This window comes from Scardinius erythrophthalmus, assembly GCF_964197995.2.
Source record: "Scardinius erythrophthalmus genome assembly, chromosome: 21".
In the NCBI taxonomy this organism is placed as follows: Eukaryota; Metazoa; Chordata; class Actinopteri; order Cypriniformes; family Leuciscidae; genus Scardinius; species Scardinius erythrophthalmus.
The window spans coordinates 17,597,667-17,612,341 of NC_138241.1; the positions used below are offsets into that span (position 1 = coordinate 17,597,667).

The 14,675-nt window shown below is 37.7% G+C and overlaps 1 protein-coding gene across 1 annotated transcript in view; it reads right to left on the minus strand.

Annotated features, from left to right (window-relative positions):
• The window catches only part of macrod2 (mono-ADP ribosylhydrolase 2), a 598,881-nt gene that overhangs the window by 16,585 nt on the left and 567,621 nt on the right, over positions 1-14,675 (minus strand). Inside the window, exons 15-17 of the mRNA XM_081351444.1 lie at positions 9,841-9,936; positions 7,785-7,859; positions 380-433 (exon numbers count right to left, since the gene is read on the minus strand). Of these exons, the coding sequence (XP_081207570.1) occupies positions 380-433; positions 7,785-7,859; positions 9,841-9,936 (225 nt within the window). The remainder of the gene's footprint in view (positions 1-379; positions 434-7,784; positions 7,860-9,840; positions 9,937-14,675) is intronic.

The following is a 14,675-nucleotide window of genomic DNA, read 5'->3' on the forward strand; positions in this document are numbered from 1 at the left end:
TTCAGCGTCATTACTCCATCTTCAGTGTCACATGATTATTCAGAAATCATTCTAATATGCTGATTTTGCTCAAGAAACATTTATTATTATCAATGTTGAAAATGTGATGAATAAAAAGTTTTCACGACAGAACACAACAGTCTCTACTATCACTTTTGATCAATTTAATGCATCCATGCTGAAAAAAAGTATTCATTTCCTTCAACGACAAAAAAACGTACATGTAAAAATATGTTTTCCTTCTCATTGACATGTAAAAAATGATGGGTTCTAATCATGGGCTTTTAACTCAAAGCCCATGATAACAAATGAGTTAACCAAGTTAACTCATTTGAGGTGCTTTGAGGTATATAACACAAAAAAGGTTGGGAAACCATACCATGAAACTCCATTGGATCCGCAGGCTCCTGACTGGTGTCTGTCTTTGTTGAGTCTATTGACACAGAGAAGAGAAACAGAGAATATTCTGAACATGACGGTCATTATAACAGAAAAGAGGTTAAAACACCTTCCAAAGAAGCAATACTATCAGCAGAACCAGTTTTCAAAGTGACTGTCACATAGTTTCCTGTTCCTGCCAAACTGTCATTGGCTTTACTTCTCTCACTATTTCCTTTTGTTTAATATGCATTAAAGCGTCTAAATTCAATGTGACTTCTTAATGGATTTTGTACACCTTTGCACAGTCTGAGAGGGAGAGAGATGTGTGAGAGGGACAAAATGAATAGGCATGAGCAAAACAAAACTGCCATTATCAAATATAAGCTCTGCAGCCTGTGCCACAGCAACTCTTCACTTTCGCTGTGATTTAGCCTGCCTCCACATTCTTCGCTCACTCCGTCTGGAGGGCTGTGGGAGGGACGAGCTCGCTGATCAAAAGAAGATCTTCAAAGCCACAGTGTGAGAGCCATGCTCCTTCCAGCTTATTTGAGTAGGACTCCTCTTCTCCTGCATTCCCCCTGCTTTGATGCTAACAGGGTTGTGGGCCATAGGTGACTGCATAATGGAAAGCGCGCACAATGCATTCTGGGTGCTCTGCTGGGGCACAAATGACAGTCAGATCAGGTGTGTTTGAAGTCCAGGGTCCATCAGCAGATGGTTGTGTTCGCTGAAGTGGGTTCATGATGGTCATTTGTGTGTGTGAAATCATACAACAGTGGCGCCTCAGCCCGAAAGCTGTTATATGGCTCGGTTTCTATAAAGCCTGTCTTCAATCAACACGCTGAAAAAATAGCAGATCCAATTCAAAACACACTATTGTGCTCATTAACATATCATTTCAGAATATCAGATTTTCAAAATATGGATTGTTTTCATGTGTTTTTGTAAACAGTTTGTTCTGGTTCTCAAATCTGATTGGCTAAAAGCCTTTTCCAGCCATGCAATATTCTACCAGTACCACCATGGAAACGTTAATAATAGATTATTAATCTATTTATTGTTCTCGAGCAAATCGATTTGGCTAAGGGCAAAGGTACGTTTCATAACTTTATATTTTTATTTAACTGAAATCCTGTACTATAACGCTGCTTTTTACTTTTGACGGAAGTGTTTGCTTGCGTTTATTTCCTATTGCACAAAGTAGGAAATCTAAGCGCCATTAGATGACAGTAAAGACTGTCTTTATGAGTGAGTCAGTAGCAAAGTTTTTATATATATATATATATATTGAAGGGAACTGAAGCAAGGATGTTGTTTTTGAAACCACTAGTGCTGTCATGGGAAATCCCCCCTAACCATTAAAAGGTCAATGTTCCTCAGCGGGCATTCAAACAAATTTTGTGATTATGAATATAATATTGACCATGCAAGTAATGTACTCGGTTAGTCGATATCCCTCTCACAATACTCTACTCTACATAATACAATAAGCTTCAATGAAGCGACTTCAATGTTCCTTCATTGCTAGGTCTAAAGTGAAGTTTTAGAATTAGTAACAGAGACTTGGGCTCAACTGTTAAACTGTCAACTTGAGATTTGAATCGGTGGCGGAAGGAAGTAGTTTCGCACAAAAGAGGGAATAAAGAGGAACCTTTTTTAAAGACACTCCGCTGTTTTGTTTTTTTATTTACTCACTAATGCCGTCAAACTGCTGTACAAGCGCAATATCACATTTGTCGCACAACAAGTCACTAAGCTACAGCTCCGGGGAGGCTACATTCGCACAAACTAACCCAGATGATGTACAAAACACATGGTTGCTGAAGTGCATGTTGTTCTTGTCTTTGAGTTATTCATTCTGCCCTGCTCCAAAGCAAAGTGCGAGGACAGTTTTAGGGCAGGATGAAGACACACTGCAAGAATATTTGCATTTATGCAGAAAATTTGGCAAATACCAAGCTCTTTCAAAGACCGCTGCGATATACGAGCCCAGGGCAATAGCTAATTGTGCTGTGATAAGCCCTAGCCACGGGCTGACAGAAGCTCTCTGAGCTTTACCTTCACCTCCACAATCTCCCCTGGCACACAAACAGAACAAGGGAAGTCGCATTTAAACAGCCAATTAAAAAGGCAGTTGCCTCCACCTGTCTCTCCACCATGTAAAGCCTATGGATGGCGGATCAGAGGAGCTGCTCAACAGGGGTGCATCCAAAGGAAAGTCACAATGGAGAGAAGAAGTGTGACCTCGCTCAAGTCATTCTACTAGAAACAGATTACTCGAGTGGTCAATGTCTCCCATTTCACACAACAGGAAGACCACACTTGGAGAGTAGTGCTGTCCATGCAATAATTGGCTACATAATAATGCTGAATTTGCTACTGTACATAAAAAAAGCTACATAAAAACATTTCTGAAGCTAAAGACACCACTTTTTTATAATAACTATTTACATGATTATATTTTTTGTTATCATATTATTTTCAATTATTATTGTAATCATAAACACTGGTTTTTAGGCGCATTAAAAATACAATTATTTCACCAATTGTTGCATTTAGTTATTCTTCCAGTTATTTACTATAGCGGCTAATGAATCGGAAGTGCCCGCACATTCACAGAAAAAAGCTTACTTCCACGTCGCTACATAAGGTAAATAAAAAGAAGAATTGGTTGTTTTTTTAATCAATTAATTTACATGAACTGTCCAAACAAACTGATTAAACAGAATTAATCTGACTTGCAAAAGAATGTAACAAATCCTGTAATGCTTTGTCGCACTACACTGCCACTAAGTGGAAAAGGCAGATCATTACTGGAAAAGCTGCACTTTCATAAAAGCTTTGTCACGCTGCTGAAAAATAAATATAGCTGCCGGGGACAAGACTGGGGGAAAATGAGAATAGGCCACTAACTCAAACAATGTGAATAATAAAGAAAAAAATGGTGTCTGATGATGGCTAAATGTTAGAAGTTGGCAAAATTGCTTTCCTTTGTTGTTCGGTGGGTTTTACTGAACTGAGAATCTAGAAATGTGCAGGGCTTCAACACAAGCAACAGATGGCCACAGAGGATACTGTTGGGTTTCTGCCTCAAGGCCACATTCACCAGGAGTTCACCATTCACCATTCACACATGACGCCATCCTAGTCGCTCGCAGCCTCGAAAACTTGGCCGCAATCAATAGTTAATACACAAGGAACAAAAACCCAGCAGATCCAAACCCCGGCAACGTTACATGGAGATTCCTGTGGGTGTAGAAGAAGTAAACAAATAAATAAGTGAGCATAGCACTTAAATAAACAATGACTTCTTTTGATGATTTCCTAAGTGAATAGAAATTATTTTTGGAGAGGCAAAAGAATGGGTACGAGAATGGGTGCCGTGTGATCTCACTACGGAGGATGTGAGATAGGAAATTATGAATATTAACTGATATCCAAGAGTTAAGCTGGCAAACTACTCCATTTTAGACTCACCATGACATCAGACAGAAAACAAAGGGTTGGAGAGAGTAAAAGAACAAGTTAAAAAAAAGTGTCCAAAATGAAACAAATCTGAACTGTCTTCTTCTCACTGAAAGACTGATTGCCCACTGTGCTTGAGAACGAGAGACAACGGGAGCGAAAGCACGTTCTGCTTCTCTTTCCATTTTGTCGCCTCTCAAGTTTTTATCCTCACACAACACTGGCTTCAATGATTCTAAGATGTGAAACAAACTTCACTAACTGTTGGTATATGAAAATCAAACATGTAGCAGCAAATAAAGCAACTCTTTATAATGAGCTCTATAAATAATAACTCTTCCACTCTTCCAATGGAACAGATATATGAAGGTCACTCTATCCAGTGTGAAGCATTTGCATTCACGTTTGTGATAGGGATGCCACAGAAAAAATTTTGCTTGATATGTCTCAATTTGAAATAAGAATTTTTTTTTTGTTTATAACAATATACAATTTTTTTTTTTGTATTTTGGAAAAACAATAGATCTGCAGTTACAAGCAGAAAACACTGAAACAAAAAGCACCAGACCGGTACAATCAATAAAAGAGTGCCCTTGAAGTGCTGATTACAGCATTAGTTGTACTAAGTATATTTCAATACTGTTTTTTACAACGTACCAAGGTCTGTCTGAATTCTCAATTCTTGGCTTGAAGGTGTGCAATAAAAACATTTAATGCACAGGTAGTTCCAAATCTGTTTCTATATTAAAGTCCGCGTGAACCGGAAGTTGCAAACGACTTTTCTCCAGTGTTGTGACGTATTTCCCAGTGAAAAGGAATATTGAACAGAGGGCAGGGTTTTACTCTAGCGCTCCTCCTCTCCATCTCTGCTCATAGCAGACTAACGGTTTGAGGGGAGTGGTTAAGCGTTTCCCAAACCAAGCCGTCAAGTCTACGTCATCAGGGAAGGTCCTCCAATGCAGAGGGGAGGGGCATTTTCAGATTTTGATTAAAGATTATGAAGCCAAAAAATGTTTTCGTGTGGATTGACTTGCATGGATGAATTGTTCACCACAAAACGATCAATTTAGGCAAACAAAGTAAGTATGGTCAATTTTGATTTCATGTGGACTTTAATGCGCTGTTTTCACTGAAGCTCGCACACACATACGTCACTCAAACACAGAGAGCGGAGATCGAGCTTCGCGCACACAGAAACATTCAGAAGCACAGAAACTTAACAACGCTGCCCAGCGACTTTAAATAATAAAATAGCTTCGCTATCAACTGAATCACTACATTATATTTCTCTTTACATTATATTTCAGAAACATTCAGGAGCAGAGAAACTTATCAACGCTGCTCAGTGACTTTTAATAATAAAATAGCTTTGCTACCTACTGAATCACTACATGATATTTCTCATTCTTCTTAATAGAGAGAGATGCTGAACAGACGCAAATACGCATCTCTCTCTCACTCTCTCGATAATGAATTCAAATAAATGCTATAATTCATTCATTCATTCACATAAATGAAATCTTACAACACTACTTTATCTCTGTGTCTGATTCAAAGCAGGCAGAATGTGAGATCTAACGAACCGAAATAACCGTAAATGTTACCCTTCCGGTCAAATATTGAGCTGCAAACCTCCACGTTGTGCATTAAAATTGTTTAATGCACAGCTAGCTGTGGATTATCCCTTACTTATAATAGGCAAAATAAGGCATAATAAATTATATTCAATAATATATCACAATTTATTTATTTTTTTAACATGATGTAAATCACAACTTCTACCCTCTTTATCAACCGATACACCAGCACATATCTTGTTTGTTGCCTTACAGCTTGCCCTACACATAAAACTCAAAACTCTCTTTCTGCCAGAAGTCCTAAGCAGACACAAGCATCTGAAACAGCAAGGGATTCTTAAGCTTTCCAAAAACAACATTACACCGATCTAAGATCCACCTGTTCTCCAACCATCATGTGTGATAGTCTGTGGTCGATTCACACTATCACTGCAATATCAGATTTAATCAGGCAAAATAAATCTTGCGATTTTCAAGATGCAATCAAAAAATGACATGCAGAAACAGGCCAAACCTCGGTTTGAAGCGAGTGAAAACCCCCACCTTCATCAGGCAGACTGTGAGAGATGAGGAGACAAACTCTGATTGGATTCAGAGCCACTGAGGCTCAGCAGCCGTCGCAGTAAATCTCACCTGCACACGGGCGAAGAGGCGATATCGACTCCCACCGCAGGAGCCCAATACACCACGGCACAAAAAAACACCCTCCATTAGCAAAGCCAGACTTATTCATAAGTGCCTTCAGGCTAAGAGAAATTTATTTCATTTATGAATATTTCACAAAATCATCAAATCAGTCGTACAGGGCTTGTTCAAGGGAAAAGCATGTGAATAAGTTGGACGTGAAAAAGTACACAAGTCTAGGTACTTGAGCAAACAATTTTATGTTTTTAATATTGATGCAGACTTTCTAAACAAGCCTTTCGAGCTGAGGGCTTCTTATTTGTGGGACTTGTTGCCATGTAAGTCACTGATTTAGTAGATGCTTTTATTCAGAGCCAATGCTAACAAGTGCAACCATTAGACTTTACAAGTTACACAAGCGACACACCTGCATAAAATTGGCAGCAGTGCCCTAATGACCATGTGCCAACAGCGCTCAGAAACACTCGGCTGAGGTGTTATGGAAGGCTGTTTTGTGTGTGAATGTGAGCGTGTGTTTGTTAAAAGCACCGTATGGTGAGGTGACGAGCTTGGCTTTATCCTCTTAAATATGTTGTATCGATCTCATCTTCTCCGTGTTTAACATCTGGTACTGGCGTGTTTGTGTAAGTGTGTGTGTGTGTGTTTGTGCGTGTATTAGTCTGTCGCTTGTGTCTAAATGGGAATCGTTACCCATTATCTGTGTACATAACACTTTAATCAAGTTTTGTGTGCACAAATAGTGGGCATAATTGAATGAATGTGTGAACACGTGGCAGACACACCTCATCTATACATAGTCCGGTTATGCATAACTGCTTTGTATAAAGACATAATGTTACACTTTCAATTACCATGAACATAGTACAAATTGTTTTTTTTTCAACAAATGAAAGAAAATCTTTATTTTCCATTTATTTTTCTAAGAGATCTTTTTGGAAACGTTACCAAAATTTGTATAAATAACATATAAACCCTGATTTTCTGGAAATAAATATTAAATAACATATTAAATAATGAATAAATATATAATATATAAGTAAGCTTCCTGATCAGCCTGTCGGGGTTGTATTCGCTATAACAACCGCCTCGCTCTACATTATCCCACTTGTTACATGGCTACCAACCAAATAAATCAATAATTTGTCACAAAATATTGATTTAAAAAGGAGTTTATTGATTTAAAACCGATTGTATTGCTTCCGCTAAAGAAAATAGTCCGTTCCGTCTCTGCGGTTAGAATCCTGTGTCCATAGCAACGCTCTGTTATTCATGGCAACGGTGTTTTATACTTAGCATTCTGCATTACAATTCAACCAAGCCATGTAATAATAAATTATAATATATATCTAAAATAGTGACATATTATAGATGTAATATTTATAATACGTTAATACATAAATGTAATAAATGGAAAAATAAATAAATAAAAATAATCCATTTAAATATATATAATGAATAAAATTAATTTTAATTAAACTTAATTTAAATTAATCTGTCTCACAGCATGGGGTAGTTTGGGACCAATATACTTTCAATTAATTATAGAAATATATAAGAACTATATTTGAGAAATAATATTACATTTATACATTATAGTTTATGAAACAAATCTAATAGTTCTTACAACGAAAAACATGTAATTTGGCCTGTAAAGCTTTAAATGTGCCATGTACTTCTCTCTCCCTTTCTTTAATGAGGTTATGATACTGGTCTTACCTTCCATCAGTTTTCCTGCTTCATCAGTCTGGCCTGTCAGCATCTTCTTTCCTGGGCTATCCTCTTTCTCTTCCCCTTGACAGAACCAGACAGATTAACATATTAACGGATAAAAAAAAAAAACAATACTAATCCAATAACATTGTCCTTTCCGACTTGCTCACTTCTCAAAAAGCTCCATTCATAATTCATCCAGTTCAGAATTACCGTCCCTTTATTTCCTCATTCAGATCCGGCAGCCGGTGAGATTACAGTTATCATTTTTAATAATGGGGCTCTGAGACAAATTTGAAGCCCTGCCCTCGAGAGTGAGAGGAGAACGGCCTCATCTGAGGCTGAGTAATCGATCAAGGAAATGGCAAAAGGAGAGAGCGGGCCTTGATGATGCTCATCTGTTGCCTAAGGTGGCGCACACACACGTACACGCACACACACACACGCACACACACGCACGCACACACACGCACACACACACACGGCATATTTACTATCTGCCAAATGCAGGAGAAGTGCATTAGACTACTTGATCTCCTGTATGAAACTTGGAACATTAAGAACATGACAGCTGTTTCTTGCCCTCTCGTACTGCCTCAGATGACTGACAGCTTTTTGACAGCGTATGCCTGTGAGAAAACACTACACTGTGTGTTTGTTTTCAGCTTTAAGTTGTCTGCGTTTAATAAGGCTGTGGTCACAGATAGTAGGCTTGTATTAAGACATCAGCGCTTTGTACGTTTGGCGAGTTAAAAAAAAACAAAAACGGTTAAACACACAAAATGTCAAATTTGAAAACCTGTAATGGCTTTACTAATAGGATTTTCATGACAAATTGAGAGACTAGGAAATTCCTTGGCATCCAAGTTGCAAACCAGCCATTCCAGCTGACTCTTTTCAGAACATTTAATATTTCACCACGGATATGAAGTGCATAGAGAACAATCAATCAATACACAATCAAAGAAAATAAAAATAAAAATAAAAACAGGAAGAAGGAAAAACTTGGCTGTCACATCTTTGATGACAAGAATAGAGCTTTCCAAGCTCTCAAATCCTTTATAGGAAGCCTGTAATGACTTTGGAGGGCTGCTGAATGTCATTATGAATGCAATTACATTAGATAACAAAAGTTCACAGCAAATAGCATTTAAGAAAGACTTCACTTCAAGCATTTTTTTTTTTTTTTTTTTACAAAATTCAAAACCGAGACGTATTTAGACAATTTCCGGATTCCAGACTTCCTGGAAAATGTCAAGAATATTAATGAGATGAACTATACCAGTAGTTTCTCTGATTTTCTTTAACTAAAGACTATCAGGTTAAAAGCCAAGTCAATTTCTGAGAATTTTGAGAATTTGTTTGCAGACGCCACACGATTTAATATTTTGTATGTATCTAATGACCTTCATTTTTAATGGCCTAAGTGTGCAAATAAGTTTTAGGCTGTACTGCACTGCTTTTCTCACAAACATAATTCCTTCATAAAGTGAACAAATCACACTCAGTCCATTAGAATTCACTGATAGACTCTTGTCATTATGAACTAATTTACCAACTCCTCAGCTTTCCTTTGATCAGTGTCGTTATGGTTATCAAGTCGCACATGCCAGAAAACTTTCCGCATCTAATTAAACTTTCACTTTAACTTAAATTTCACTTGTAAGTATCTATAAATCATTACTGGCCTTATCAGTGAGAGGAATAACCAGATTCACAATATAAAAAACCTTAGGCAATGTGGTAGAAGTGTATCAGATACAATATTGGAGCCATTATTAAGATGCACAACTATCAGATTTTACCGGTCACACTAATTATTATACACAGATGTTTCGATTATCAACTTTTAATTCAGTGTTTACACTTTTCGGAGGAATCAAACTACATATGGCTAATTTATAATCATCCCCTGCTATTAAGCTGAATAATATAAAGTATTATACCATAAAATATATGCATCACCTTTTTTTTTTTTGGTCTTATAAATCTAAGCTCTTATTTTCTGCAATTCTTCTTTATTCTGTGTGAAAAACAGTGTTTAAATGATGTGCAATCTCACCTGCAACTTGTGGATCATCTCCCTTGACTTCTTTCTTCTCCTTCTCTTTTTCCGCCTCGGGTTCAGGTTTCTTCTTCGCTGTTGGACTCACCTCCACTAAAAGATAAACACATAAATAACACGTATCAGGGAAATATATGCAGACAAGTCAATATCAGTAAAAATGAGAAAACATTACAGAGTCTGCAACAAAAGCTTTGAACAATATCACAGAGTATTGAATTATTTATATGGGGTAATGCATCATGGGTTATTACTAACAAACTCAATATGTCCTACTTCCAGTTGAACACGTTCTTGAACAAATATTGTCAGATGAATGATTGTTTTACCAATTATTATCAAAACATTTGCTGGATTTCTGTTATTAGCATTCTGCCATCACACATATGCCTCCTTATTACACATTTTAAAGGTGGCATGTTGTACTTACTGTAACGATTCTGAACTGTAAAAAGCCTTCACGTGATTGCAGAACTTGTAATTACAACATGTAAGCTCGTAAGTTTCTAAGAGCTACAACTTGTACCATGTGGCCGCTGTACCACCTGACCACTGCAGATTTAAGGTGTGTTCGGCACTGTGCAGATCGATCGGTGTACGACATCAAAGTACAGCAACAGCGATTCGAAATCTTACTGAGCTTTATTTACGGTAATTACGATAATAGTGCAGCATTATTTTTGATTGACATCTTTACAGTGAGAAACCAAGTCAGTGTGGAAACTGAATGCAACTGTTCAGTCCTTCACCCTCTCTCTCATTCAAGGAATTGCTGTAGGCGTTTAAATGATCAGGGATGGCAGAAAAAACTCCCAGCATCTGGGAGACGGAGACCCTTTCTCTGGTACTGCACTGGATGCAGCAGATGCTCTTCTGTGTGTTTTGTGAATTTGAATGTATGGCACTGATCATGGCTTAAACCTCTGATTAGTCATGTCCTTTCAGGTGCACTCAGGGTTTGAACATGAGATTGTGAGTGTATGATCGGTGTCTGTGTGTGAGTTACTTAAGGAATGAGAATTAAGCCTTGCATTGGAGGTGGTGTCTTAAGGGTGGTTGCTGTGGGGAATCGAACCGGCTTGGCTAGCTTGTTGACGTTTGATAAAGATTAAATTGCTTGAAATTAATTAGAAACTGACCAGAATTTACATCGTTCAATGAACTTTACTCAAGTTAACTGTCGCTTTAGTGGCTTTTAGTGGGCAGGACTGCATTAAGTGAGAGCGATGAAGAAACAGAAACATGTGAAAAATGTGTTAGTTATTAAAAGAGGTGCATCTTCCGTCGTGTGGACACGGTTCCCATAATTATTTTTTTTTTTTTAAGTATGAGAGGCAAAAATACTCCACATTCAACAAGTCCCTTTTACTGCAAAAGCAATAAGCAGCGCGAGAAACTGTTACAGTGATTTTACCACAATGGTAAAATTTTCTAAGAGATACAGGAACCAATGTGAAATTGGTTCTTAGGAACCAACGTGAAATCATTAAAAAATATATATTAAACCTACTAAAATAACAAGAATCACAATAAAAATGTGTTAAAATAAAAACCATTTTTACTGTGTCATTTTATGGTTTCTTCTGTTACTTTTGATATTTCTTTTGTTCTTAATAAGAAGCATTGTTCTTTTTAACCAATAAGAGATCATGCTTTTTATGAATTAGACTAACATTCAAAAGTTTGAGTTCGGCTAGATTTTCAATGTTTCTGAAAAAAGATTCTTATGTCCACCAAGGCTGAATTTATGTAATAACAAATATACTAAAATAGTAATATTATGAAATATCATTACATTTTAAAATAGTTTTCTATTTTAATATACTTTAAAGACTGGAGTAATGATGCTGAAATTTCAGTTTTGCCATTTTTTTAGGGTCACGTGATCCTTCAGAAATCATTCCACTCAGAAATATGGTGATTTTCTGCCCAAGAAACATTTCTTATCAATGTTGAAAAGTTGCTCCAAATATATATATATATATATATATATACACTCACCTAAAGGATTATTAGGAACACTTAAATTTCTCATTAATGCAATTATCTAATCAACCAACCACATGGCAGTTGCTTCAATGCATTTAGGGGTGTGGTCCTGGTCAAGACAATCTCCTGAACTCCAAACTGAATGTCAGAATGGGAAAGAAAGGTGATTTAAGCCATTTTGAGTGTGGCATGGTTGTTGGTGCCAGACGGGCCGGTCTGAGTATTTCACAATCTGCTCAGTTACTGGGATTTTCACGCACAACCATTTCTAGGGTTTACAAAGAATGGTGTGAAAAGGAAAAAACATCCAGTATGCGGTAGTCCTGTGGGCGAAAATGCCTTGTTGATGCTAGAGGTCAGAGGAGAATGGGCCGACTGATTCAAGCTGATAGAAGAGCAACTTTGACTGAAATAACCACTCGTTACAACCGAGGTATGCAGCAAAGCATTTGTGAAGCCACAACACGCACAACCTTGGGGCGGATGGGCTACAACAGCAGAAGACCCCACCGGGTACCACTCATCTCCACTACAGATAGGAAAAAGAGGCTACAATTTGCACAAGCTCACCAAAATTGGACAGTTGAAGACTGGAAAAATGTTGCCTGGTCTGATGAGTCTCGATTTCTGTTGAGACATTCAGATGGTAGAGTCAGAATTTGGCGTGAACAGAATGAGAACATGGATCCATCATGCCTTGTTACCACTGTGCAGGCTGGTGGTGGTGGTGTAATGGTGTGGGGGATGGTTTCTTGGCACACTTTAGGCCCCTTAGTGCCAATTGGGCATCGTTTAAATGCCACGGCCTACCTGAGCATTGTTTCTGACCATGTCCATCCCTTTATGACCACCATGTACCCATCCTCTGATGGCTACTTCCAGCAGGATAATGCACCATGTCACAAAGCTCGAATCATTTCAAATTGGTTTCTTGAACATGACAATGAGTTCACTGTACTAAAATGGCCCCCCACAGTCACCAGATCTCAACCCAATAGAGCATCTTTGGGATGTGGTGGAACGGGAGCTTCGTGCCCTGGATGTGCATCCCACAAATCTCCATCAACTGCAAGATGCTATCCTATCAATATGGGCCAACATTTCTAAAGAATGCTTTCAGCACCTTGTTGAATCAATGCCACGTAGAATTAAGGCAGTTCTGAAGGCGAAAGGGGGTCAAACACAGTATTAGTATGGCGTTCCTAATAATACTTTAGGTGAGTGTATATATATATATATATATATATATATATACAGTATATATATTAAGCAGCACAACCGTTTCCGAATGTTTTAAAAGTCTTCACTTACTTTTGACCAATTTAATGCATCCTTGCTGAATAAAATAATTAAAAGTATAAAAAACTATAAAAAGACCCGAAACTTTTGCAGTGTAAAATGTAGAATTGTAGTGTAGCCAATTCTTTCAGCCAATAAAATAATATTATGCTACATAATTTCACTTTCATTTTACTTACATTTTTATTTGAACTTATCAAAAAGAAACAAATGGTTACAGTTCAAGGCTCCTTGGGCTTAGCTTTTTTTAATGTTTTATACTCAAATGTACAACAAATGTGATGTTAGAGCTAGCAAATCACTGTACAGTCACCACAACGGCTAAGAAGTGTACAATAAGATTTAATAACTGTGTATATTCTGGGATGAAATATTGGTGGACCAGCTCTCAGATTATCTTGATGAGTTCTAAATGACGGTTTTAATGGAGAGGAAATAGGCGACCCATTGCTTAAGACCGAGCGGTATTAAGCCGCCACTTTGGGGTGAACTGGAGCAGCTGTTTCAGCCTAATGCCTTTAATTTGTGTTTAGGTCTCTCTCCCTCCCATCTCACCCCTATCTCTCTCTCTCTCGCTCTCTCTTTTAAAAGGGATGGAGCGTCAGAGTATCCATCTGTGCGGTTCCAGCTAACACCTGTGTCTGCTCTGGAGTGGGATACAAGGCCGCAAAAGACATCAATTTTGCCCTCGCCCACACACAAATACACACTACATCAGATGAAAGAAACAAAACAGGATTTAATGCACACGTGTCCACCCTGACTCCATCTGCGTGGAAAGTGTTTGAAGTCGCAGTTCAGAGGGACACAGACAGACATGCGTTCACATAATCAATAGAGGAGTGGGAAATGTGTGGGGTAGTTTGGCTGTTTGTGTAAGGCTCATATCGCACCACCTGGGCAATATGAAGCCCTAGAGGCCTTTGTCCTTCACTTACAGAAACCGAGACTCATGCAGCATCCTGCAGGAAAGCAAGACTTATATCACCCACACACCACTGCCCAAGGACTCTTGATCTCACTGCATCCCAAGAGGAGTCCAGATTGCTCACTTTAGTGCAAATTTTTTAAGTAAATGTATTTCTGTGGTGTTGGAAAGCAGATTTTCGTTTACTTTAAACCCATGATGTCAAAACTGTTTTATCACTCACTGTCAGTGCTGCAGGTTTATTTGAATTTGAAAATGGTATTTACCTCATTTTAAACCACAGGAGGTAACAAACATTGTGGGTAGGGCTGCGTAATATATCACATTTACTGAAATATTGCACATATGCGTATTGTGAAAATTGTATGCTGGTTATGTCATTTTTTGTTTTTAAAAGCACTTGTCACCTGAAACACACTTTATTATTTTTCTTTACTGCATTACATATTGTATTTTTTTCTTTATATTGTGCAGCCCTAGTTGTGAGCATAGAACAGATACCTGAACATTTTAGCCAGCTTTATCATTTTAAGTTTTTTTTTTTTTTTTGGTTAGAGAAAGAAGATTAAGATAGATAGAATAAATAGATTAAAATAGAAAACAGTTATTTTAAATT